This window comes from Python bivittatus, unplaced genomic scaffold, assembly GCF_059951505.1.
Source record: "Python bivittatus isolate LINGU-HERP-01145 unplaced genomic scaffold, Pbiv_v1 ctg000310_np1212, whole genome shotgun sequence".
In the NCBI taxonomy this organism is placed as follows: Eukaryota; Metazoa; Chordata; class Lepidosauria; order Squamata; family Pythonidae; genus Python; species Python bivittatus.
The window spans coordinates 11,121,895-11,147,172 of NW_028277054.1; the positions used below are offsets into that span (position 1 = coordinate 11,121,895).

Below are 25,278 nucleotides of genomic sequence, written 5' to 3' on the forward strand. Positions count from 1 at the left end.
TTTAAAAAAACAGTAAGCACCAAATGCAGTCTCCTAAAATAGCCCATCTGAATAGAAGAGGTTAGAGAGAAAAGAAAAGCAGTAAAAATAAGAACACAAATGAAGAAAACTTGTGGACTCACCCCTAACATTTTTGAAAGAAAGAGGTAATGGCATGCTAGAAAGGAAGGGGCAAATGGATCTCTTCGGAGAGCCTGAACACGGTGTCCGGAAGAGTATATTCTCTGGTGCCGACTGTTCTTCAACATTCAAAGAAAGAGGAGCCAAAGTGCCACAGAAATAAGGAGCAGCTTTTCAAAGGCCCTCAAGAATGCAAACAGCTTGCTCCTCTATGACCCCTTCCACCCAGATCTCCAGTTTTGTGCTGAATGTGCCTTGCAGACCAGAGATTCAATGTGCTCTGCCGTAATGTTTCCCAAACATCCTCTATCCTACTGGAGGTTATGGGTTCTCCATTTCCAGATCTTTATAAGATGAGGCTTCATGGCCACATCTTTTGCACATTGCAGAGAGAGGGACAAGATAATCCTTGTGATCCCTTCCAATTCTACAATGGCAACTTTTTTGTTATTATTGCTGATGTTGGGTTTGGATTTTTTTTTCTTTTTCTTGTTGTTTGCTGGGAGAAGGTTAGGTAACATTTTAGGTTGAGTGTTGTATTATATGCAATGCCTACTAACAATTCCTAATGCAGATTAGATTTTAAGTGGAAGAGAGAAAATACTATGAAGGTTTAGCCAAATGAGCAACTGAATTAAAGTAATTATAATACAAATTTTTCTCCCTAAGAAAATCAGTGGGATAAAAAAGATCATCCATTCCATTTTTAGACTTACAAATATTTTACCTAACTATATATTTTTTTAAAAATAATGATTTCAATAAATCCATCTGTGATGCTACCAGTGGAAAGATGAGATGTGTGTATATCCAGAGGAAATAAACCTAACCACCACTAATTGGGGTTAATCCCAGTAAGATAATCACTTATTTGACCCTAAGCCTATAAAAGCAAGACCTTGGAATTAAAAGGGAAAAAAAAAAAATCCAGGAGCGGCCATTCTGAGATCCAGTCATTTTCCATCCCATCCCATTGCATGCTCTTAATGAATTATTTTCAATTAGATTGACTTTGCATTTACAATATTAAGGGAAATAACACAATGTATCGAAAGACAAATTATGCAAATGTTCACTTTTCCTGCTGCTCCTGTGGCAAGATTTTGATCAGTTTTTTACCCATTTGCATAAACAAAAGGCAAATTCAACATCTCCATAGAGATAGGTCTTGATCCTGGATATCATATGCTGTTGGTGGCAGGGTGCTGCCAAAACGAGGAGAGATCGCCCAGAATTCCAAACAGTATTGACTGTAAAAGTGAATCAGGATTCTGTAGGCAAGTTGCATTCAAAATGATGTATCCTATAGCAAGCTCTGGAGCATGCAGTTATCTGCTACGGAGCAACCCAAAACTCACTGCATATACTCAGACAAGCCTTTCAACCAATATTTCTCAACCTTGGCAACTTTTAAGATGAGTGGGCTTCAACTCCCAGAATTCCCAAGTCACTGCTCTAATCCATACAAGGGCCAGTTTGCCACTTAGGGCCACTCTATACAGCTCAGAATCCATATCCATTTTTCCTTACCATCTTCATCAGCAATGGAGAGAGGCAAACCATCCTGGTATATATAAGGTCTGGGTATGTATGAGCAAGAAAGGTTAGAAAAGATGTGAGTGGAGGTGTCCTGGACCCTGCTACAAGGTCGCTAGGGTCAAAGGGTTCTAGGTGATTCCCTAATTCCCACCGGAGCTAATCATCCCTGCTCTAAACAAGTGTAGTATAATGATTCAAGTGTTGAATTGGAGACCTTGAATAGGACTGGGTGACTTTGAACCATTCACTTTCTTAGTGCAACTTTCTTCAAGGGTTGTTGTTGTGGGGAAAAAATGAAGGAAAATCTTCATGCAAGCTGTCCTGGAACAAATATCTGATAAAAATAAAATATAAATATAGCATTGCCCATCCCTGCTGTCAGTTATTTTATAGTTTATATGAAATAACTTAACAGCAGGGATGGACAATATTTGTAGCTTAGAGGCTACAACTCAGCCTCCCAACCTTCAAAAGGGTGGCAGTTCATCCAGTGATGCCCTGATACCACCAGAAGGGGAATTTTTCAGTTCCTGTTTTTCTTCTCTGAAATCAGTAGTATGATAAGGAAGTGGAGTGCTGGGGACCACAGCTTCTCAGCCCTGAGATACAGGATTATGAATCAGCCTTGGGCCTGAGCAAGTCTTCCTTTTCCATGAATAACTTGAAAAAGAGGGACAGGCCATAGATCTATCTAGCCTCTCTCTTCCATTTCCTTTTTTTTCTCATCATTTTGAAACACTTTTGCTATCATTCAAAAGAAAAAGACCCAAACGAACATCACACTGTTGCTCTCTTTGGGAAAGAACATATTTGAAAGAAGACTGGTGAAAATACAAGGTGGCAATTGCATACAGACAGAGAAAATGCCCTGGATTTCCATTAAAGGAAGGAGGAGAGCCAAGAGGCATACACTAGATATTGCAGGATGTTTGCATGGGAGAAGTCAGGCAGTCCAAACAAAAGGTTCTTCTTCACAGCCCCGTTAATGTGCTTTCTTCCTGTCCCTGAAGTTGGGAGGAAAGTATATTGGCATAAATTGCCCTCTCCCAACAGCTGATTTGTACTCCACCTCTGCAGTCTTGTGGGCCTCACCCCGTGTAATGCAGGATAGTTTCAAGGTAGCGGTTGGTGGATTCCCTACCTACTTCTTCCCTCCCAGCAAGAATCACCCACCAGAAAGAAAAGCAACTGCCAGCTGAACATATGGCAGGGCAGAGCTGGGGTCTGAAACCTTATTTTTGTCTTATTTTATTTATTTAGCCTTAAGTTTTATTATTTACCATGTGCTTCCTCTGACAGGACTATCGATCTCCCAGGAGATCGATAGTCCTGTCAGAGAAATAGAAGATCAATATGCTTATGTCAAACAACCCCACACTCAAAAGTCTGCCTGAGTGATTGGAAGAGTTGATTCCAAATACAAAGCAGAGAAGTCTGAACCAAAGCTATTGTGCCTCTGGATCTTTCTTTCTTTTCTCCCATCTAAATCCAATTTTCACCACAAATTGGTTTCAACAGACAAAGAGTGTAGAAGGGTGAACTATGAAGGTCACATTTTTTTCCTCTGCAGTGGTCAGTCAGCTGCCCAGTTTAGGTCCATGGGCACCGGCAGAGAACGTGGGGGGAGTTTTAGAAGCACCTGCGGGTGGGCAGATAGGGTTCAACAGAAAGACATATCAAAGAAACCAGAGCAGGTAGACAGGAAGAGGGTGTTTTTCTAGGTTTGGCAGGAGATGCTGCTGGAGTGAGACATGACTGGACAAGCTGTGGAGCAGAAGAGGCCATGACTGGGAGAGCCAGAAGCCAGAGGATCTGGAGAAGATCCAGGAAGAGGCCTGAGATAGCTGAATCTAAAAAGAACCTGCAGAAAAGAGCAGAAAGACAATGCAGCCCTGGACTCTAGAGGGTGACAAGGCAAACTCCATGTACTGTAGTTCAGGCACTGGTTAAGCAGGAAACAGCATATTAAGGGGAGAAGCTATTAGCGTTCTTAAACTGTAGATAAGGTAGTGGGGGGTGGGGAGGAAGAAACTAGCAGCAAAGCAATTTGTATTATAACTAAAGTAGTAGAAATTTAAGTTGTTAAGTTCTAAGTATTAAGTAGATATTAGAGTACCTACACATGCTAGGTTACTATAGATCAGTGTTTCTCAACCTTGGCAGCTTTCGGACGGGTGGACTTCAACTCTAAGTATTAAGTAGATACTAGAGTACCTACACTTGCTAGGTTACTATAGATCAGTGTTTCTCAACCTTGGCAGCTTTCGGACGGGTGGACTTCAACTCTAAGTATTAAGTAGATATTAGAGTACCTACACTTGCTAGGTTACTATAGATCAGTGTTTCTCAACCTTGGCAGCTTTCGGACGGGTGGACTTCAACTCTAAGTATTAAGTAGATATTAGAGTACCTACACTTGCTAGGTTACTATAGATCAGTATTTCTCAACCTTGGCAGCTTTCGGACGGGTGGACTTCAACTCCCAGAATTCCCCAGCCAGCAAGGCTGGCTGAGGAATTCTGGGAGTTGAAGTCCACCCGTCCGAAAGCTGCCAAGGTTGAGAAACCCTGCTATAGATACAAATACATATTGATACACTTATCCACATAAAGTCTTGTAAGTACATTTTGCACTGCATTTGTATAGCAAGAAACAGCACTATCTGTCCCCATTATCTGCGTCCGTGCATCTGGCTTCTTTCCTATCCATTCCTGCTCTCCGACAAAGTGCCTCTTCTCTCCCCCATCCCCATTCCAGATTTGTGTTTTTGCGTGTGATGTCCTTTCTTTACTTGATGATGTCCCCAGAACACACTTGCACGCACGCCACCATGCCGAGACATACAGAAGGTTCATACCCATCAAAGAGCAGGATTCTGGCTGACTGATCTACTGATTTCCCAGGAATTCTATATTGCAGTCTAAATACACAAACGACAAAAGACCAGATGCCCAGGCTCTCTCAGAGTCCAAGCCAAAATGGTGATAGAGACACGGTGCCCAGCAAACAGGCATGTAAAGCAGACTAGCTAGGCCAAATGGAGCTGAGCAATTCTTTTCTCATTTGAAAGAAATGTCAAAAGCGAGGTTTCCTTCATCAAACTGAATGAGAAGTAGCATGAAAAAGGACAGGAGATTTTTTTTTTCCCTGCAGTGCACTATGACCTATGTTTCTTTTCATCTCTTGGCAGGTGAATTGTGAGAAAGTGTCTGCTTATAATTTAGTTTATAACTAAGCACAGTCCAGGTAACCCAAAACTATATGTAATATAAACCACAATAAAACTATATAATAATCAATGGCATCATATCTTGATACAATATAGTACTCAACATAAGCCATTCTTAATACAAATACACGTTTAATACAAATCAAATCATGAGAGAGATTTTTCCACCTTCATAAAGGTCCCGAAAAAAGAAGCATTTTAAGCCTTTTAACATTTAAAATTCCTAAAGATTGGACTACAGGCCTAACTCAAAGAGGAGTTGAAGCCAGAGAGTAGGAGCTAAATGGGAAAAAAGCCTAAAATGTGAGGTGGCAATTTTAAGATAAGGAATCAACTGATTACACCATTGAGCTGAGAGCACAAGAACATGAATTGTAATCAGGTTTATCAGATAACATTGGACGCACAGCCCAGAAGATTAGCCCCAACAGTTTAAATTGATAACACTTCCAAAGATCCAACCAATGTAGGAATTCATGAAAAGTCAAGTAGGAGTATATTGGGAGAGATCCAGGACCAATAAGCCTGCATTGGTTTTTTCTGAACCTAACTCTCACACTAAATTGAACCACAGACTTCAGAGAAGCCTAACCCTCCTTTCACCCGACTGCCAGTAGAAATTTTCTGTCCTAAAAATTGGCAGCAGGGGGATCTTCAGAAAGGTGTAAAAAGTCAAGAAGGTAGTCCAAACCATGTGATTAAAGCCCTGCTCCTTTTTTTACATGTGTCGCAATGCACAGTAAAAAGGCTTTGATTGCAGCTGCCATTTTGACTTTTTGGACACCTCTGCCTGGCAGGCAGTCCCTATTATAACATAACACTAATCTTAAAAAGTTTCCCTAAAGCATTTAACCCTCATATGAAATTCAGTTGCAGAGCCCAAGGAAACGTAACTCTAACTCTAACCCTAATTTCATTGTACTGCCAACAGAAATACCAATGAAATCTATGTTACTCTGTAATATTGATTCCACTGCTGTATCTTGGATCAGGGCAGTATGTATTCATTTGAAACTGACCTCTGTTGTTGTAATTGTGAGTATCCATGAAAGATAATCCCAGCCTCTCGTCTTCCTGAAGGGTACTCTGGTCTGTGAAGCTCTGATCAATTGCACTCATCATGTGTGTTTTCTCATTGCGGTAGTTGATTGTGGCTTTGGTCATGTTGACAGGTTTCCTAGTGGAAGATTACAAAGAAGGAAAGTAGGCAAATGTTACACGGTGCAATCCACTTTGAATTCTCTCTATAAGCAGATTCCTGAAGGAAAAAAGAGAAGGAAAAAAGAGAGGGAAGAGGAGAAAAAAACAAAAGAATTGGGGGTAATCTCACAGGTACAGTTAGTGGAAGCAATTTCTGATGTTGTGGATGCTTACCTTAGAAAAGTCAAGAGGCTGTACTTATTGACTGCTCTCAAATTTTATCAATAACAGAACCACCTTCAGAATTAATAGAATTTCTGCACGCTACCTGTCCTAATACCATGTCCACGGGTCTAAGACAATCTCACCTGGATAAGGTGCTAATCTCACACTACAAAATTGGGATAGATGTATACAGTTTTACTATATCCAACAAAACTTCAAAAAGGTGAATTATGCCTCCTCCTGGTTAACTAGGCCTCCTGTTGTCTATGGACACCAACTTCTGCCTAACAGAGTTTCATCCTGATCAGAAAGGGTAGGGCTAACTCATCAAAACTATCAGCTGGCTGTTTCCCAGTAATCTGCCTACAATACTCCAAATACTTTTTCTAACCCTTTAATAGTCCCAAAGCTTTCAAATTATGTAATGGTATGTGGGAATGACCTTGTGGGACAGGGCAATGAGATGCAACCAAGAGAACAGTCAGATAAAAGGCAGCTTAGCCTGCAGGAGGAATGTGGGAGGGGCAAGAGGCTCAGAACAGACTCTCCCTAGTTTCTGAGCTATAAAAGGGATGAGGGAAATACTTTCAGACTTGCAAGATGTAGCTTTACAGTAAAGTAGAATTAGCTCATTAGGTTGTGTTTCCTGTCTGGTCGACCTAGTAAGGGTGACAAATTAACATTAGCTTCCGATATACATGCAGTATATTAATTGCATTAACAAGCAATAATTCCTGTGTGTGCATCCCATAGTTCTCATTCAGAACTATGCCACATGTTTGCATTAATGCTGGGAATATAATTTAAAACATTAACTCATATGGTTTGGTCTTATCCTACTATTTTGGTCTGATATTCATCAGACTGCCAGTCAGGTTTGAGGTTGATTGTTGCTTATCAAAACAATTGCTATCTGTTAAAGAAGTGCATGATCTTTTAAGCCAGCTTTCCTCAACCTGGCTGCCCTCCAGATGTGTGGCTATTGCTGAGAAATCTGGAAATTAAAATGTACACATCTGGAGAGCAGCCAAGTTGTAGAAAACTGATCTAGGTTATATCTTTAGCATATGGATGCTATTAACATATTGAGAGCTACGGGCATTTCACACATGAAATAGAGCCAAAAGTATTATTATTCCAACACTAGAAAGATAAATCTATCCCTTCCAAAACTTCTAGTAAAGATGATGATGATGATGATGATGATGATGATGATGATGATGATGATGATGATGATTAGGAGGAGGAGGAGGAGGAGGAGGAGGAGGAGGAGGAGGAGAAGGAGAAGGAGAAGGAGAAGGAGAAGGAGAAGGAGAAGGAGAAGGAGAAGGAGAAGGAGAAGGAGAAGGAGAAGGAGAAGGAGAAGAAGAAGAAGAAGAAGAAGAAGAAGAAGAAGAAGAAGAAGAAGAGGAAGAAGAAGAAGAAGAAGAAGAAGAAGAAGAAGAAGAAGAAGAAGAAGAAGAAGAAGAAGAAGAAGAAGAAGAAGAAGAAGAAGAAAGATAAATCTATCCCTGACTGGCAGCAGTGCATTTTTGATGTGTGTTCTTTGTCAGCATTTGGAGTGGTTATTTTTCAACAGTGGTACAAGGAACAAATGTCAGAACAATTACATCAACATTTCTTGAGTTATTTTGTGCATGATTATGTATTTAAAAGGAAGTTCCTTTTTATCTGTGTTATATATTGAGTCTATCCCAATTATCTTATAAATTTAAATGTTCAGTTCTGGTAATATCCGAAATTTGAAAAAGAGTGCTTTGTTTTGTGATCATTCCTAAACGCAACGCAATTAATTAAGTAAGGGCTATTTGTCAAGATTAAGGGACATGTCCCTGGATAAAGAGGCATTATAAGAAAAGGAGGGCAATTTATATACTGATAGTTGTATAAATCAAAATATTTTCAAGGTAACAAAACCCACATATTTTCTTCCAAGCTAATGTGCATTCTGCAGTTGGTTTCCTCCAGAATTCCCACCCTTAAAATTTCAGCCTTCACAGACATGGGTAGAAAGGGGTTGTTGATAAGGCTGTGTTAAGGAATAAGTAAGAAGAAGCCAAGTAATGAACGAGGCACATGGATCAGCTCCTCATTTCTATACTCTCCATGACACCTAAAGGCAGTGTTTCTCAGCCTTGGCAACTTTTAAGAGGTGTGGACTTCAACCCCCAGAATTCCCCAGCCAGCCATACCTCTTAAAGTTGCCAAGGTTGAGAAACACTGCCCAAAGATATCACCTCAGTCAAACTGCAGTATTACCCTACAACTATAAATACATTTTCTCTCATATTGTCTCTCTCTCTCTTTCTTTATATTTTTATTTTTCCCTTGGAGATTTATCAAGCAGTCTTGGTTCACATATCAATAAAGTCATGACATAATTAGATTATTTTGACAATACAATGTACAAACACCCCAAGAAAAAAGTCATAGGACCGCTTGTCAAAAAAAAGTAGCAAGTTTCTTAAAGGCAAGAAAACAACAATACCCACATACACCCCCTTAGTCCTTTATAAGTGCACTCAACTAGAGATGTCTGTAAAACTATTCTAGAACCTATAGCATTGCCTCATCTTGAAATACAGCACTTATGTCTGTTCAATATTATTGATTCTACTCCCAATGTGATTTTAAGCATAGACAAGTTCTTCAGCTACTTACAAAGAGTCAACTTTATATAATTTGCTTTTCATTGCTCCCAGCTGTATTAAAACTTTTGCTTCAATTTTTACAGGGAATTTTTAGTCTGAAACTCAGTTTTCAGTTAAAAGCCAAAATTCAGGGCTCACAAAGCTTTATTCTTTAGTTGAAACCATTTTTTTTTTTTTTTTTTTTTGTCTGCGCTCAGTCATTGCTGACCCTGCAGTGACTGCTTGGACGAGTCCTTGCAGTTTTCAAGGCAACTGTTTTTCGGAAGTGGTTTGCCAGAGCCTCCTTCCTAGGGCAGAGCCCAGCTGGCGAGCGCAGGAGGCGGGGTTTCCGTTGCTTCGCGCCCTTTTCGGGCGCACGCGGTTTTTCGGTTTTTCGCGCTTATCGGCAACTGCTCCCAACTCCTTTTTTGCAAGGCGCCGCCAGCATTTTTCCTCCCACCGGAGTGAGAGTACCCATTTATCTACTCACGTAAGTTTTCGAACTGTTGGGTTGACAGGAACTGGGGAGGAAACAGGAGCTCACCCTGTTTAACGCGAAGGCTGGACTCGAACCACTGAAGCGTCGACCATTTCTGGTCGGCAACTTTCAGCGTCATTAAGCCGCTGCGCCACCGCGTCCCCCCGTAGTTGAAACCATATATCTATATAAACATCATTTGGGATTTTTATTGTTTAGTTGCATTTTTCTCTCTCTCTCTCTCTGAATTTTCCTGGTTCAGGGAAAGCGAGGAATGGGGAGAAATGATGTAGATCTTATTGCAGCCCTACAGAAACACCCTATTCAGGTACCATGTTTGAGTGTTCAATCCAACATGGGAATGTTCAGTCCAACAAGTCATGCTGGTGGTGTAAGTAAAAAGAGAGTCACCATGCTTATAGTGCAACTATTCCCAACAAGAAGCTTCTACTGTACATGCAAATACTTCCATATCTGAAACTCTTCACCCTCAGGAGTCCATATAAAAGCAAATGTAAAGGTAAGTGCCACACTGATGTCATGTAACCCTTGAAAATCTCCCCACCTCTTCAGTTACCACCACCAGCTCAGAAAGCCTCATGCTCCTAAAAGTTCCATTCTTGAGAATGTAGAAGAAAACAGATTCAAATAATTTCCCTGTTTTTCATTATCTAGAGATGACAATGAACTTGGCCAAGCTCATGACCAGAACAGAATGTGAAGACCTTTTAACATCTAGTTTGAAAGAAAGAGTTTCAAGTCTCCCAATGATTTTGCCACTTGGAATAGAAAAAGGGGCTCCTCCATCTCTCACTGTCAACCGCAGGTCCTAGCATTAGGGAAAAGGAGGGAATTGCTTCAGATAGCAGATGGTTGGGGGAATATTCTCCCCATTTGAAAGCAGTGGTGTGTCCATGCCTGCCACAATCCCTAATTGGTTTGCTGCCTCAGTTCTAACAAGACAGGCTAATATCATCTCCCTATACAGAACTAAAATTCAACTGGACAATGAACTGGACAATAAGTTCAAATGAACTTATGTACATGGAACAGAGAACAGGGACCATCTTGTCCTTCAGTTCAGGCAGTCTTGGACAGCCTTATTCCCACACAATAACAATTGGGGGCAATTGGGGAGTGCAGAGAGAAGGGTTTTGTTTTTTTACCGTCTTTATCTCTTTTTAACACCTTTTAAGTTGGGTAGAAGCACATCAAAGTATGACATTTAAGGAATAAGGAGGAGATGTATTTGAGGGCTACTGTGACTATAGTTGGACTGATTTGGAAAGGAGGAACTATTTTTCCCCATTTTGGGGGGAAGAAATTGGACTATTTCCAACCCTTGGCTTTCATCCTGTGCAAAGCAGGTTCAGTGGAAATAGAACACATTATGCACCCTGGACATATCTGGCTTTCTAACGGGAATCTTGATTCTCTCCAGCTGCAAACTCACCCCCCGACTCCCCCTGTTCTGAAGCATTTCCATTTTATTTAAGCAACATTCAACATCACCATTTCTGTAAACCCCCCCTAAAAATGGGGGGGGGGGATTTTAAACATTCATGTGACAAAGAAAGAAAATAGTTGGCAGCAGCAAGCAATGAAGCAAGGACAACTGAATGAGAATTACTTACGGGTAATAGGAATAGGAATAGTAGTTCCTCCTGGCAAGCGTGCAAACAAAGAGAAAAGCAGATATTGCATAAGCAGCTTTTTTCTTGGCAGATAATAAAGGAAAAGATGGGTTATTTGGACCAAGCCTTTGCCCATGCAAAGAGAGGGGAAGGGGTGTTGGAGAGAGAGGGAAGAAACATTGAGAAAGCCGTTGGGTAGAGATGCCAAGTAGCTTCCATAGGTGCTTACTGTCAGACAGCAAGCAAGGTCACCAGCCAAAGCTTTAAATCACAAGATAAGCAACTTATCATCCTAACCCAGTGTTTCTCAACCTTGGCAACTTTAAGATGAGTGGACTTCATGGTTGGCTGGGGAATCCTGGGAGTTGAAGTCCACTCATCTTAAAGTTGCTAAGGTTGAGAAACACTGCCCTAAGCCTAAATGTATATGCTCCGTGGGCCTCATTCTGAAAAGCCTTTGTAAGAACTAATGTGGATCCTTTGCATGAATGGTAGTTTGCTTTCCCAGAAGCCCACGGGGTACAGAGGAAGGAGATGTTAGAAACAGCAGAAGGAAAAGAGAGAGAAGCCTGCCTATCATTGCTTTTAGCTCCCCCCTCCCACTTCAGCAGGCAGCTCTTGAGCCATGATTCCCCCTTCAGCAGCAATGCAAATTCCTCACCCCCAAAGCAGCTTTCCATCTCTTCTGTTGTCCTTAAACTGAGGGAACGCTTCTCATGTCAGACCATCTTAGCCCATCCGGCAGCAATCAAAAATCAGATGACTTGGACCGCCGGAGATATGCAATGCCTCAGAAATCCCAGCCCACCTGGAAACACTCTCTGTTCGTTGCCTTTGGGCAACCCATACCTCCTCTTGCCTTGAAAAAAGAAAGAAGCTGGAACCATGAATCAAGATGTAGCTGGACGCAGCAGTAGATAAGCTGTTAGAGATCTCCCGAACAGCTCCCCTGAATGTTGGTGGCACAGCTGCTGAAAAGCAGCAGCAGTGCTTCTGCTGACTATGTAACGGGAAACATGAAAACTAAACCTTAATATAGATTTAGCGGGGCAAGGAAAAGCACAGCCAGCCAGCAGGCCCATATGGAGAATCTGTCCTATCTGTATGACAGGAATCATCCTAGCCCAGGGTTTCTCAAGCTCAGCAACTTTAGGATGTGTATGTGAGATTTGCCCCGTTCGACAGAGAAACTCTCGTGACACGTGTGGTTCACAAAGAAGGTTTACTCATGCGTAACGTAGTAGTCACAAGCAAAGCCAGGACTGGCTTGGTACAATTGCATCACTTGTTATATTCCCCCCTTCCCGCGCTTTTTCCCGCCTCGTGATCGCGTTGCGGCTGTGGGCTATTAGGCCCCCCAATGTCCCCCCTGATCGTTCATGATGGCAGGGTCGGTCAGAGTCCATTGTCCTTGATTGCCAGTCCCCCTCCGGCTGGGTTGGTCCCTCCCTGCTACGTGCAGACCCGCGGGTTCTGTGCTGCGTTGCGATCTTGTTTCGCTGCCCTGCGGCCCCGTTCCTTGCTTGCTCGCGCCGTTATCAGTTCATAGTTAAAAGCTTCCACTGCGGTTTTCCTGTTTAGCTGGCCGCAGGTGGCTCGTTAATTAGCGGCGCTTTCGGTTCCTCTTTTCCCCGCTAGCTACCGCCGGTGGATTCCGCGTGGTCTGGTTGCGAGCTTCCCTGCAACCCCGTGCTTCCCTGAAGCCTCGTGCTGACCGAACCTGACAGTGTAGACTTCAACTCCCAGAATTCCCCAGCCAGCATGCTGGCTGGGGAATTCTGGGAGTTCAAGTCCACACATCTTAAAGTTGCTGAGCTTGAGAAACCCTGTCCTAGCCACTGTAGCCTCATCTGCCCTCTGCCAGAAAATGAAGCACTGCTACAGGCAACCAAAAGATTGACCACCCTGCTCTAAGGTATAGTAAAAAAAAACTACAAGTGGCAGCTTTTGCATCAGATGCAACCTCCAAATAGTCAACCCAGAATGTGTATCTTCCATCCCTCTTTATCCTTTAGCCTATCTAGTTAAAGAAGAGGTCTTGGAGGAGTTGATTGAAACCAGCCAAACTTGCCATATGGAGAGCATCTAATTTCCAGGAATCTGTACAAACAAAAGCAAAAGCATGTGCCTTTGCTTATTATAATTCATAGCCCAAGAATGAACAGCCAGAACATCCTCATTTCCTTCCCGCAACTGTTTCATAAATATCCCTATTTTGTTGCAAAATGAGCAGCAATTCAGCCGTGGAACCGTTCTTGAATTGCTAGTAATACTGGGCTCATTCTACCAAATAAATGCCTAGAAATAAAGTACATGGTGCAAACTAGATATAACATTGCCTAAGTTGATTATCTCTTTCTCTACTAAACAAGTGGCAAGGTATGTATTATGTCTCAATTGCTGGGGAAAGTGTTGGGAAGGAACCCACAAGAAGGCCTTGAATTCATAAACAGTGGATAAAGGAGATATCATATCAACATGGTGATGCTGAGATCTTTACCACTATTCCCCTGAATATATCTTTCTACTTAATCCCCATTCCTCACACCCATTGTACAACACAGACCAGACCAGAACGAAGCTATCTAGGATTCCAGAGCTACAGGTAGCCCCAAGCCCTCTTTTTTGCAGCCCTTCTGACCTACCTCACACCCAAACCCAGAGGGAAAAAAGAGAAAGTGATAATACACCCACATGTATGATATGGGTCCATCCACCTCCACCACTGCTGCTTTCACTCTGGCCCTCCCTCTTCCCTCATAATTAATTTCAAGGAGTATGCAAGGAGGTGATGCTCTACTCTGGGGAGCATTAACATGTCAAAACAAAATCCATATTTGATCAATATGGCTTCTGAGCAGGAGTCCCAGTTGCCTTTTAGAAATGGGGGGTTATCACACTTTGTTAAAGGTGCACTAGGATTGAAGGTTCATTATGGTAACATGCCTGTTCAAAGCTCTGCACACCCTTGTTAATTACAAGTCCTGCCATGGGTACAAAAAAATTAAAATAAAAATAAAAGACTTGAATGGCTTTTCTGTGGACAATATATAAGTCACTGCATAGAAGTCATATATACAGTTGGAAGTTGAGGAGCCAAACTACAATATAGCTTGAGGTAACCACAGTAATGGAATACAAAACTATTATTTTTCCTACAATTGTGAATAGAAATGTCAGCAAATATTGTCAAGAAATTTGAAAAGAAGATTTCATTAAGAGTGGCATTCCAAAGTCTGATAATAATCAAAGTAGCATTGTATTTTGGGAGTTGAAATCCAAGACATTAGGAGAGCATCAGACTGGAAAAATTGAGGGAGGAAGACAAACTCAAAAACTTTTTCATCAGTAGTACAGTCATCATTCCTGGCAGATGCCTTTATCCCAAGTGACTGCAACAAGAAGTGGGGCATCAAAGATTTGCAAAATAATAGCCACCTTCTCACTGGCCTTATATCTTGCTAATACATAATACTCAGTTGGCTTTGTTAAACAACTTGGCTAATTTGACATAGCACATAGATGACAGAATCCCACTGCTACCTGAAGCACTAATGCACATATGTAGGTTTGGGCAAAATGGCGCTGTCTTGGGTCCAACTCCTTTCTCCTTCAACCCCCAGCTGCAAATTTTCCTATTTCCCATAATGCCATACAGCATCCAACATAGTATCAGTTCACCCGGGCATTATGGGAAATTAAAATGTCTGTGCTTGCTCCCAAATCCCACAGTTGGGAATAGGGATCCCAATATTACCCCCAAAGTACAAATATGAGCCCAGTTCCTCACTGCATTAGAAAACTATTTTTAAAAAATCCTAAAACGAATCAAATCGCTCCTCAAATGATACGCGTATCCCCATAGAAGATACATGCCATGTGAGCTGGTACAGCACCAAGCCAAAAAAACAAAGAGAAATATCCCGTTCACATGAAGTTGAACCTTCAGATTTAGACTCTGCTCTGTGAAATCTCATCACAGCTTCACATGCTTTTTTTCCCTTCTCCTTCTCTCTGTCAAACATTTATATTAAGACTTAAACGGTGGCATCATTCTGGAAAATGGCAAAGAAGTGCACAAAATATTTATTGACAGTTTGGCAGACAATCCCAACACATTTCAAGCATATAATTGTTCTTCATCAAGAGAAACAAACCAAAACGCATTAATGTTCCTTTACTACATGAAATGTCATCTGGTTTGTATCCTTCTATATAATCAGTTTCTGTGCAATATCACTAGAGCAGCTGTTTCCATTTAGTCACTCTTAAACCTGTGGGACCCAATTTTATTTTTTAAAAAGCATATACAACTCTCTGTTTTCTCCTCTTTCTGTCCCTCTCTTTAGTCCTTCCATGCTCTTCCCAGAGTGTTTAGTTAACTACATAAAATAATAAGGTTTTTACATGTACTTCAGTCTTCCCCAAACTGAATCTCTTCAGAGGTTCTGGCCTACAGTTCCCATTGTCCTTGAACACTGGATATACTGGTTGAGTCCTCTAGGATTTGTAGGACTAAATAACCGAAGAGATCTAATTTAGGGAGGTTGATCTACAGAGAACTTTCCCTGGTAGCATTAATCTTTTTCTTGTGGGTATCCAGCATAGGCATGTAGACGGAGAAGATTATGGATTCAGCAACTTCTTAGTTTAGGTCTTTCAGCAAGTATTCTAACAATAAAACACATTCAAACAGTTGAGCCAACCATTCTTCAAATGTAATGAGATGAATCAAATTGGAAATCGGATATTGAGACAAAGAGTTCATATACACATGCGCACAACACCTTTTTCACTAACATCTATTTTATGGCCTTGATGGCGATCGTGCTGCCAGCTATAACGAATAGTACTGTTACTATCTAATTTTCTTCAGTCATTAGATGACATTTGTCAGAATGTTCAGTCAAAGTAGACACTAAAGGAGGAGAGCTGTGTTGGTCTATGGTGGCGGAGAATCAGGACCCTGGAAGCACCTTTTCTGAATAACAAATTTTATTAAAAGACATAAGCTTTCATGTTAGTTAGAAAGGGTGCTACCAGACTAATTTTCAGTCAAAGTAAGAGGTATGTTTGCCACCCTCACTCTGGAATCTTGTGAATACATAGGACTCCTAACCACAGAAAGGCCACAACATAAGCAGTCCCATAACATTTGAGTTTCACACCATATTATGGTCTCCATTTAAGATTAAATCTTAACCATCTGGTAATTCCAAGGTTACTGGCTCCAAAATAACAATTATGGTTCCAAGACTATGAATTCCCATCCTAAAGTTCAATTCCATTCTATTGTTTGTGCACCTGTTTGTTTAGAAGGAAAAAGGTTGAATGGCACTCCACCAACTTCAATATAATACAGGGCAGGGACAAATCCATAGGAGCCCTGTATGTGTGCAATTCTGCTCAATCTCAGCATCCTTCTAAGAGATTCCCAACCACCTGAATGAATGGTCCTATTGACACCTGGTTTTTCCTGGTGGGCATCTTGGAAAAGCAGATCTTTGCTGGAAACTAATGATCCTAAAAGGGCAGAAGAACCCTGCCTGGCCAAGCAGAATGCTAATGAATGAAATATAATTGGCACATGAAGCAGTGATGGCTGACGAGCTTTCCTGCCAGACTTTGATCTACAGCTCTGAACCTTCTGCAAGATCCATGTTGAGAAATTATTAGTTCAGTAGCAACCCAAAGCAGCACTGGGGACAGCATCTTGGTGACACTAGCACCTATACTCAGGATAGCTCTGCCATGTCTAAGCAAAAAGTTGACACTGATCTTTAACTGATGCTCACTGCTCAAAATCTTCCGGATTAAACAAAAAGCAGAAATAGCTTACCTGGAATATGAATGCATCCAAAAGGCTAATTCATGAAGCATGCACGTGCACATACAAAGTAGTATAAAACTATGAGGCTCCACTCCAGTTATTAATGCCTAGCTTCTGGCTACCAGATAGAGTTTCTGACTACAAGAGTTAATGAATGCATGAATTCATTCTTTTTTCTTGGACTCACATAAAATGTCCAGCCTTGTTACCAGAGTTAACATAGATACTATTTACTTCTAAAACATGGTATGGTCTATGAATCCTTTGAGTTCCAGGCATTATGTCCAGTAATCATGGATTCTGATTCTGGTGTTATCCCAGACACCAATGTAAGACAGCCTTTCTCAATGTTGTGTCCTACAGATGTGTTAGGAACAGGAACAACAAGAATTCTAATGAGTTTGGCCCAAGATTCTTGCTGGTTACATTCTGAGGCAGGAAGCTCATAAAAATGGCAAGTGCATAGATTTAACATCGTTTAAAAAACAAAGAAAACTCCCCAACATTCCCCAAACAGAGGAAAAATAAAATAAAATGCCAACCATGTGGCCACCAAAAGATTGTCTGAAACACTGAAAAGGAGCCAAGGGTACATTAGAGCTCTCCATGGTACTGATTTCTAATTTCAAATCACCTCAGCTCTGTTCTTATTCATATAGTATCTAATTTTCCATGGTGAATACTCAGAGCCATCCACTGATAATGCTCTTGTTATGAGCCTCTTCAAATTTTTATCATTATGTCTAAGCTCTACACATGAGGAAGACGAGCGGGGAGGAGTATGCTACATGAACCTCTCTCTATCATTCTCAGCTTGTTACCCCCTATGCATGGACGGTGTAGCTTAGTTCTGCACTGTGCGTGAACATTTAGTTTATTGATTTTCTCACTGAAACAATCTCACTTTTTCCCCTGGAGCTCCTGAAGCATACACAGAACCACTATCCCTTCAGTTTTTCCCCCAACAACAAATGGATCAGACAGAATGGGCTTAGAAAGAGTGACTGGCTGAAAATTATCCAGTGATCCTCCATAGAGGAAAGTCCTATTCAGCACACTGCTTTTCATTTTCAACTTCTACATGTGGAGAATTAGGAATTATTCTCTTTCTATGGAGATTCTACCTCTGATTTAAATCTCTAATTTTCCATCTTTTCTAACTGTGTGTAAAACTTATTTAATTATGACAATTAAAAGGGCTATGGGTCAGAGCCACCATAGTTAAGTGCCTCACCTAGTCCTTTAAATTAGTTCAAGGAACACTTTAAGGCACTTTCCATGCTTCTTTCAATATAAATGCACACGCAGAAATAGGGAGCCCTGTTTTATATACGTTTTTGCCTCATAGTGTCAACTTACTACAATGTTTTATCTCCTTGGTGAAAGACCATGATGCTGTTGGCAAAAAGTCCACATCAGTGGGAAACTCCCAGGTCAATCCTCTCTGAAACTGAGGAACACATCCAAATTTCCATTCCATGTAAATAAACTGCATACAGCTTCCTCTACTACACAAAGAAATTACTTGTGTGCTCTTATGTAGATAGCAGATCACCACCCTACATGGAATATGTATTTAGGTGTACATATCAGACCTGGGCAAAATGGCATTTTGGAATTCTCCATCAAGTTTGTGGGCAGAGAAATTTGGTGAATGATTTCCTCATTTTTTTCCTAGAAGAGGAGAAAATCTCCAAATATTTCTCAAAGACAGGATTCACCCTTTGCAGCTACTGAATATGCTCCAGGAGGGAGTTCACTCATAATGTCTTCCCTTGGGATTTAATGAAAAAGGGAGCCATGGAAGCAGTAGGTTTCTAGAGAGGAAGGATTCTACAAAGGTTTATCTTACCTACCCTTAGCAATCTCCTAATTAAATCAGTGCAAGAACATCATGAGAATTTTTCTGAGATTCTCTTTTTCTCTGACGTTATTTAAAAGGAAAATTCTTTTTTCATCGGACCAAATGAGAGCTTGCTACAAAAGAATTTTTCTGTTCAACACTATTGCACATCACAAATATTGCTTTAGAGGCAAATCAGAACAATGGTCCCTCTAAGCTGACTGATGTAAGTGCTCGAAGATTTCACAATTCAATGCAATCTAAAATTTCTACGCCCTAATCCCAAGACCGGTGGTATGCAAAATATGCCATTGAGTCTCTCCCTCTGCCAATCTAGGCTGCTGCTGCTGCTGCTTGAATAAATGAGGATTGACCTTATTAAAATCTGGCGTGAAATAATATACTACATCACATTTGATTCTAAATTACTAGCTGGGAGTGACAATCCTGCAACATGTTTCCACAATAAAAAAGTTGAAATTCTAAGATACACCAGAGATAGAACTTGGCATACAGATGAAGATATATGGGGGGAGAAAAACAGTAATCACCAAATGCCAATTGAAAGCAAAACTGGTTAAATCCAGTGATCCATTAAGCACAAAAATATCTGTTCAATGTGGCAGTACAATGTAACCTAGCCATCTCCCACTATTGCTTTTCCATTCTAAACCACTTTTGCTATGTAGATGTAGGCATCAACTTCACTGTGACATAATTAAAGCTGAGGCATGGATTACACTAATACTGGAGCAGAGTCGAGATAAAGTTGCTGAGGTTGAGAAACTGGGCTATACACTTAACAGTGGCTGTTCCCTATCAAGTAATGCTATTTAACAGCTTGCATTTATATTCTACCATAGTCCCTCACTGGCTATAATTCTGGAGGTAGAAATGTGAAAGAATTTTACCTAGACATCTTTTGGGATTGGATTTTGGATTTGAACCACAGAAGAAATCTGGGTGGGATGAACACTGGCATTTTAAAAAGAATGCTTTAAAAGTCTATCTTGGTAACAGCAGCCCTGTTTCTTTTTCACCTCTTGTGCTCATGGAAAAATGATATGAAAAAGCAAAAAGGCTCTCTCCCATCACTGGAGATTGATGTTATCAATGCAAGCTTTTAATTTTTTTTTTTTTTAATGCTGCAAAAAATCACTTAGCCACCTTGGGCATTAAACAAAATGAAGCATCTAATCTGCTGAATACTTTCTGGGATTAAAAAAAAAAATTCTCCTGAAAAAAATGTGAAACCCCAGAAGTGGCCTTTCAAAGCAGCAGGATGAATAAGATCTCTTAGGATTTATGAAATGGCTGCTGGAGAGGGAAAGAGAAAGATTCAATTAGATCAGAATTAGAACTTGCACTAAAGATATGAAAATAGGAACAGAAAAGAATAGCCTGCACCTTTAATTATTCCTGATGATTAGGCATGAACAAATCAACTTCTCTTTCATTAATACAGTGCCAATATGGTTCCACACGCTTGTTTATTTTTCCCCAATTCTGCATGAAAAACTAGAAACATTTCTCTACTTTCACTTGCTCCACAGCTCTTTCCATACTTTTTTCTTTGCAATGCAAAATTCAAAGAAGTGGGAAAACCCATAGAAAATGCAGTTCCGGTTCCCAGATCAGTTGCAGAAGACTAGCATCATCTGACTGGCTATTGCAGAAAACCAAAATGCTGGACTAATGTAATGTACTTTCCTCCTGTCTTGGAGATGGAAGGACAGTGTGTTGGTAGAAAGAATGTTGCCCCCACAGCCTACCTTTATTGTAACAAGACCAGTCAATGCGTTGCCCTCACAAAAAGTAACATGGAGTAGTTTCAGGGCAGCAATTTGTGCTTTCTCTGCTGTTCTTTCCCACCCATCTTGTGCCACCAATCACTTCCCTGAACATGAGTTAACCCCTCCCCCTTGTTGAAGATTGATTTGTTTAGCAAGTGGAGAAGCAAAGAGATTATCCAGTAGGTTTGTTGCTCTGCATCACCAGCAGTAACTTCTGGCTTCCAAAAAGGTGGCTGTCAAAAGGCCAGGGAAAGCTCTTCATTAACAAGGACCAAAGGGCTCTTTTAAAAGTTCCTCTGGGATCACTGAAAGAGCTGGTGACATTTTCTGATCAGATAATTTGCAGAGTTCCTCCAACAGGTCCTGATTGCCTCCCATTCTGAATGGTCTCGGGTTAAATTAATATAATTAGTGTACTAGGGAAAATCGAAGGTCCTTTGTTTAAATAGTGTCCATAAAGAAAGTTCCTTCTCAAATGGCCACTACAGCTTATGCACTGTGTTTTGAAGAAAGCACTGCTCTTTTTGGGAGTTTTTTTTTTTTTTAGTTTGTTTTTGCTTACCAAGGGGAACATTGACCTTCTGATAGATCTTCATTTGTCTTACATAGGGTCAGTATTCCCATTGCCAACACACACACACATCACACCCACACACTTCAAAAAAAGAAATAGGCTATACAAGACTTGTCCCTCTTGTAACCACAGCCAAAATGACCTTTGAGGTGGCCAGTGACCAGATGGGAAGGGTGGTCCCCCAACAGATCTGTTGGACCAATTGAATCCAAGCTCATTGTGGAGCTCCAAAGACACATCCTCCATGCACCTTCAAATATCTATATGAGAAATATTTTGCCATAAGAGCAGAGAAAATATACCTTCATGCAGGAACAGCTTAGACCAGCTTCAGCCTGCCTCAGCAGCAAGCTGCCACTGAGATGAAGGTTATGACGTGAGGACATGTCCTCAAGAAATAATTACCATGTGACAAGCATGGTATGTAGATAAGCCCTGGTCTGATTTAGCAAGAATAAAGTGAATGATGCTGGATTGTATTAAAATGTAGGGCTGTGCAATGCCTCAGATTAAATTCAGAAGAATTACTTTGGAACTCACGGAAACATGAACACAGCACCTTCCTGTGATGCAATAAAGCAGCTGTATCTGCTTCCACAATCATGTAGCACCTTTAATGTTCCTCAGATTCCACAGTATCTCTTCCAAATTAAATCCAAAGCACTGCACAGCCCTACTAAGAAGCGAATCAAGCAATTTTGCCCAAGTCTCTATAGACCTGACTGCCTCTTCTCTGAGCATTTCTCTTCTTCCATCAGACCAAGCTGCTAGTCTCCAGACTCAGATCCAAAGAGAGGTACATGTGTTGGAAAGTGAGTGGAGCTGCCTGCACGGTAGCAAGAGCAAAGTCCTCAAAATGTTTCCTTACCCTTTCCGAATGACAACAATGATTGCCCCCAGGAGGATGATCAATACCACCAGTCCTCCAGCACAAATGCCCAGAATGAGGCCCATTTCCTCCGAGTGCTGGGAAACTTCCAAGGGACGCTTGCTTTCTTTACAGGCAGCTGTCGGAAATAAACAGCAAACAGGTGGGTCAAGAGAACATGAAAATAGGAGGTGACACCATTAGCTTCTCCCCCTTTTGCACATAATTTGTATACATCACCAGAGAAGATAGGAGAAAGAACTCTGGATATCATTTGGGATATTTTTAAAGAGGTAATAGATTGTTTTAAGCAGGTTAGCAACACCTCATCAACTGATCTCCCCCAAAAGCTAAGCAGGTCAGGCTTGGTTGGTGTTTGGGTGGGGGACCGAAAAGAAATCCCAGAAATGGACATTAGATTGGGGAATCAGAATAGCATCCTGGAAGAAAGCGATGGAGAACTGCTTCAGTATTCATGGATATGTCCATGAAGTCACTAGGAACTGATCTCAATCCAAGGAAGTTTTACCTTTACCTTTAATTATTTATGGAGCCTATGGGGTTAAAGATGAGGATGGGAAAGTCTTATTGCCATATTTTAGAGATGTAGAATTGGTAGGGGACACAGGCTATTCAGGGCCACTGCTGCCTCATTACAGAATCCCAATTAAATCATAATAAATAAATAAATAAATAAATAAATAAATAAATAAATAAATGATTTCTACCGCCAATAGAAGTAATCAGAGGAGCATTGTAATTATATGCAAGTCTAGCAATCTACCCACCAGCTATAACATGTTTAAGAAAATGAAAAGAAAAATTGCCATGGAAAAAAGTGTTATTTATTTATCTCAGATGAAAGTTAAGAAAAGTTTCTTAATGGTCAGAAAGTTTGACAGTGGAACCAATGATTCAAATAGGGTGTGGGTTTTCCTCCACTGGATGTAATCAAGCTGAAGCTAAAAAGCCATCTCTGAAGGATGATTTTATTTATAAATAAATATATATAAATAAATTTTTATTTATTTTTTAAAATAATTTATTTAATAAATAAATAAAAAGATTTATAAAAATAAATCATCCTTCAGAGATGGCAACTTTCATCTGAAACATAGAATCTGTAACTTAAATACATTATCCCACATCCTGCTCTCTGGAGAGATGAAGAATGAGAGGACTGTGTGATTTCTCTTCCTGTCCCAAAGAATAATATCACATCCTCTTTCAGTTTTGTCTTCTTGAGGCTGAATGTTGGCCACTGAATTTCAGTGGTAAAACTTTGGGGGGCTCCAGAACCACCAGAAGGATGCTTAAGGATTGTATGCAATCTGCAGACCACCCAGAGAATAACAGATAAAGGAGTCTATACCAAATAAACCTGTCATCAATTCTAAAGCTGACACTTTTTTCCATGGCAATTTTTCTTTTCATTTTCTTAAACATGTTACAGCTGGTGGGTAGATTGCTAGACTTGTATATAGTTACAATGCTCCTCTGATTACTTCTATTGGTGGTAGAAATTATTCTTTTCCACTACCAAATTGGGATTATCCTTGAATGATATACATGGCTCTCACAAAAGCACTCCTCCCCATAACACTATTCTCCAAAAGTCAAATTACCAAATTGCAACACCGTAGTTCTTCTTTCTGTAGTTCTCATTCCACTGAAAACCAAGGGAGGGTGAAAGTGCCACATTCTGACTGATTTCTTATTTATTTACAGAGCTGATAGCTGCTCCAAACAACCAAATCTGAGCCATGTATCGTTTGATGTTTGACAAACAGACGTTGACATAGATATACTGTAAATGCATAGCTTGTATGGTTGACATTTGAAGAGCCATAAAGTTTTCCAACCTAGCCAGACTTTGCCTAGAGATTCTTGGTCTTTCAATTAAGCAATGGTCTTCTGAATTCATATGGTGAATTACCCAGCAGTTGATGTTATTGTTCTACTGAAACTTCAAACTGCCCTTGTGGAAATTTGGCAGGAATCATCCGTCTGTGTGTCTTTTGCAATTAAAAGCAAGAGACGCAAAACCTTCAGCCATTGTCCCTGAGCACAGATGTGAACCAGACATGGCCCTGAATGAGTGGAATGGAACATGAATTAGGCTTCATCATAAAGAGAAATGTGTCATTCCAAAGTTTCTGTCTGGAACATTGAGTTCATGCTGGTTAAGGCACATCTTGGCACTTTTGGTATGAAAGTGGTTTTTATTCTGAAGTGGGATTGAATACAAAAATAAAAATCTACTGTACATTATACATTAACAAACTACAGTAAGGAAACTATATACTTCCACACTTCTCCCAACCACCCAGACATCTTTTCTCAAAATCCAGACCAAGTTATATAGTTACAAATCAATGGTTTATCTCCACTACACAAGTATAAGAATGCTTTTCTTAACTGAGCTGTCTGGTTTAACCAAAGACCCACTTTTTCCAAGTGCATAGTCACATGGAAACATTACAGTGAGATGCATAATAAAAAAGTGAAAGTCATTTTGAAACGTCCAGCAATAACAGCATGAAAAATATTCTCTAAATCAAGGATAGGACATCCAGGGTTTTTGCTTCCACTTCCATTATCTACCCTGAAGGAATGAGCATCCAAAAATTCAGGAGCAAATTACCAAACTAAATGACACAGTTTCTCATGAGAAATCAGATAAATTAAATATACCATATAATAAACTGCTTTGTGGGGTAGGGCTCTACCCTTCTCCATCCATCCATCCATCCATCCATCCAATTTATTAGCCGCCCATCTCACTTTTCCAAGTGACTCTGGGCAGTGTATAACAGTGTTAAACACAATAAATAAATAAATTAAAAAGTATAAAAATATAAAAAACCAAACTAAAATTAATAAGCAAACAGATGTTAAAAATAACGGAAGCACCTCACTAGATCACCCATCCTGTGGGGGCCCCAGGCCTGGTGGCACAACCAGGTCTTGAGGGACCTCCGGAAGCCCAACAGTGATGAGGCCAACCTCACCTCTGGGGGAAGAAGGTTCCACAGCATGGATGCCACAGGTAACATCTACATGAGGCCAGTGGGCAAGGTCATCCGCCAGCATGGGATGTGGTATCAGTATGCTGATAATACCCTGTGGTACATCTCCTCCCTGAGCCAACCAGGTAATGCCACCAAGGTTCTTTTCCAGCACCTGGAAGCTGTGGGAGCTTGCATAGGAGGCTTCAGCTCAACCCTGGGAAGACCAGATAGCTGTGGGTTTTAAGGTCTCCTGGAACTGGAGATTTTCCATTTTTAACTCTGCCTGGGGGTACACTTCCCCAGTCAGAGCTGGTGCACAATTTGAGGGTCCTCCTGGACTCATAGCTCCTGGTTGAAGAGAAGG

The 25,278-nt window shown here is 40.7% G+C and overlaps 1 protein-coding gene across 3 annotated transcripts in view; it reads right to left on the reverse strand.

Moving 5' to 3' along the window:
- The window catches only part of PTPRU (protein tyrosine phosphatase receptor type U), a 312,459-nt gene that overhangs the window by 70,699 nt on the left and 216,482 nt on the right, over positions 1 to 25,278 (reverse strand). For all 3 annotated transcript variants that reach the window (XM_088140061.1, XM_088140060.1, XM_088140062.1), the window contains 2 exons: positions 21,904 to 22,042; positions 5,908 to 6,065 (listed from right to left, as the gene is read on the reverse strand). In XM_088140061.1, coding sequence (XP_087996187.1) covers positions 5,908 to 6,065; positions 21,904 to 22,042 — 297 coding nt within the window. The remainder of the gene's footprint in view (positions 1 to 5,907; positions 6,066 to 21,903; positions 22,043 to 25,278) is intronic.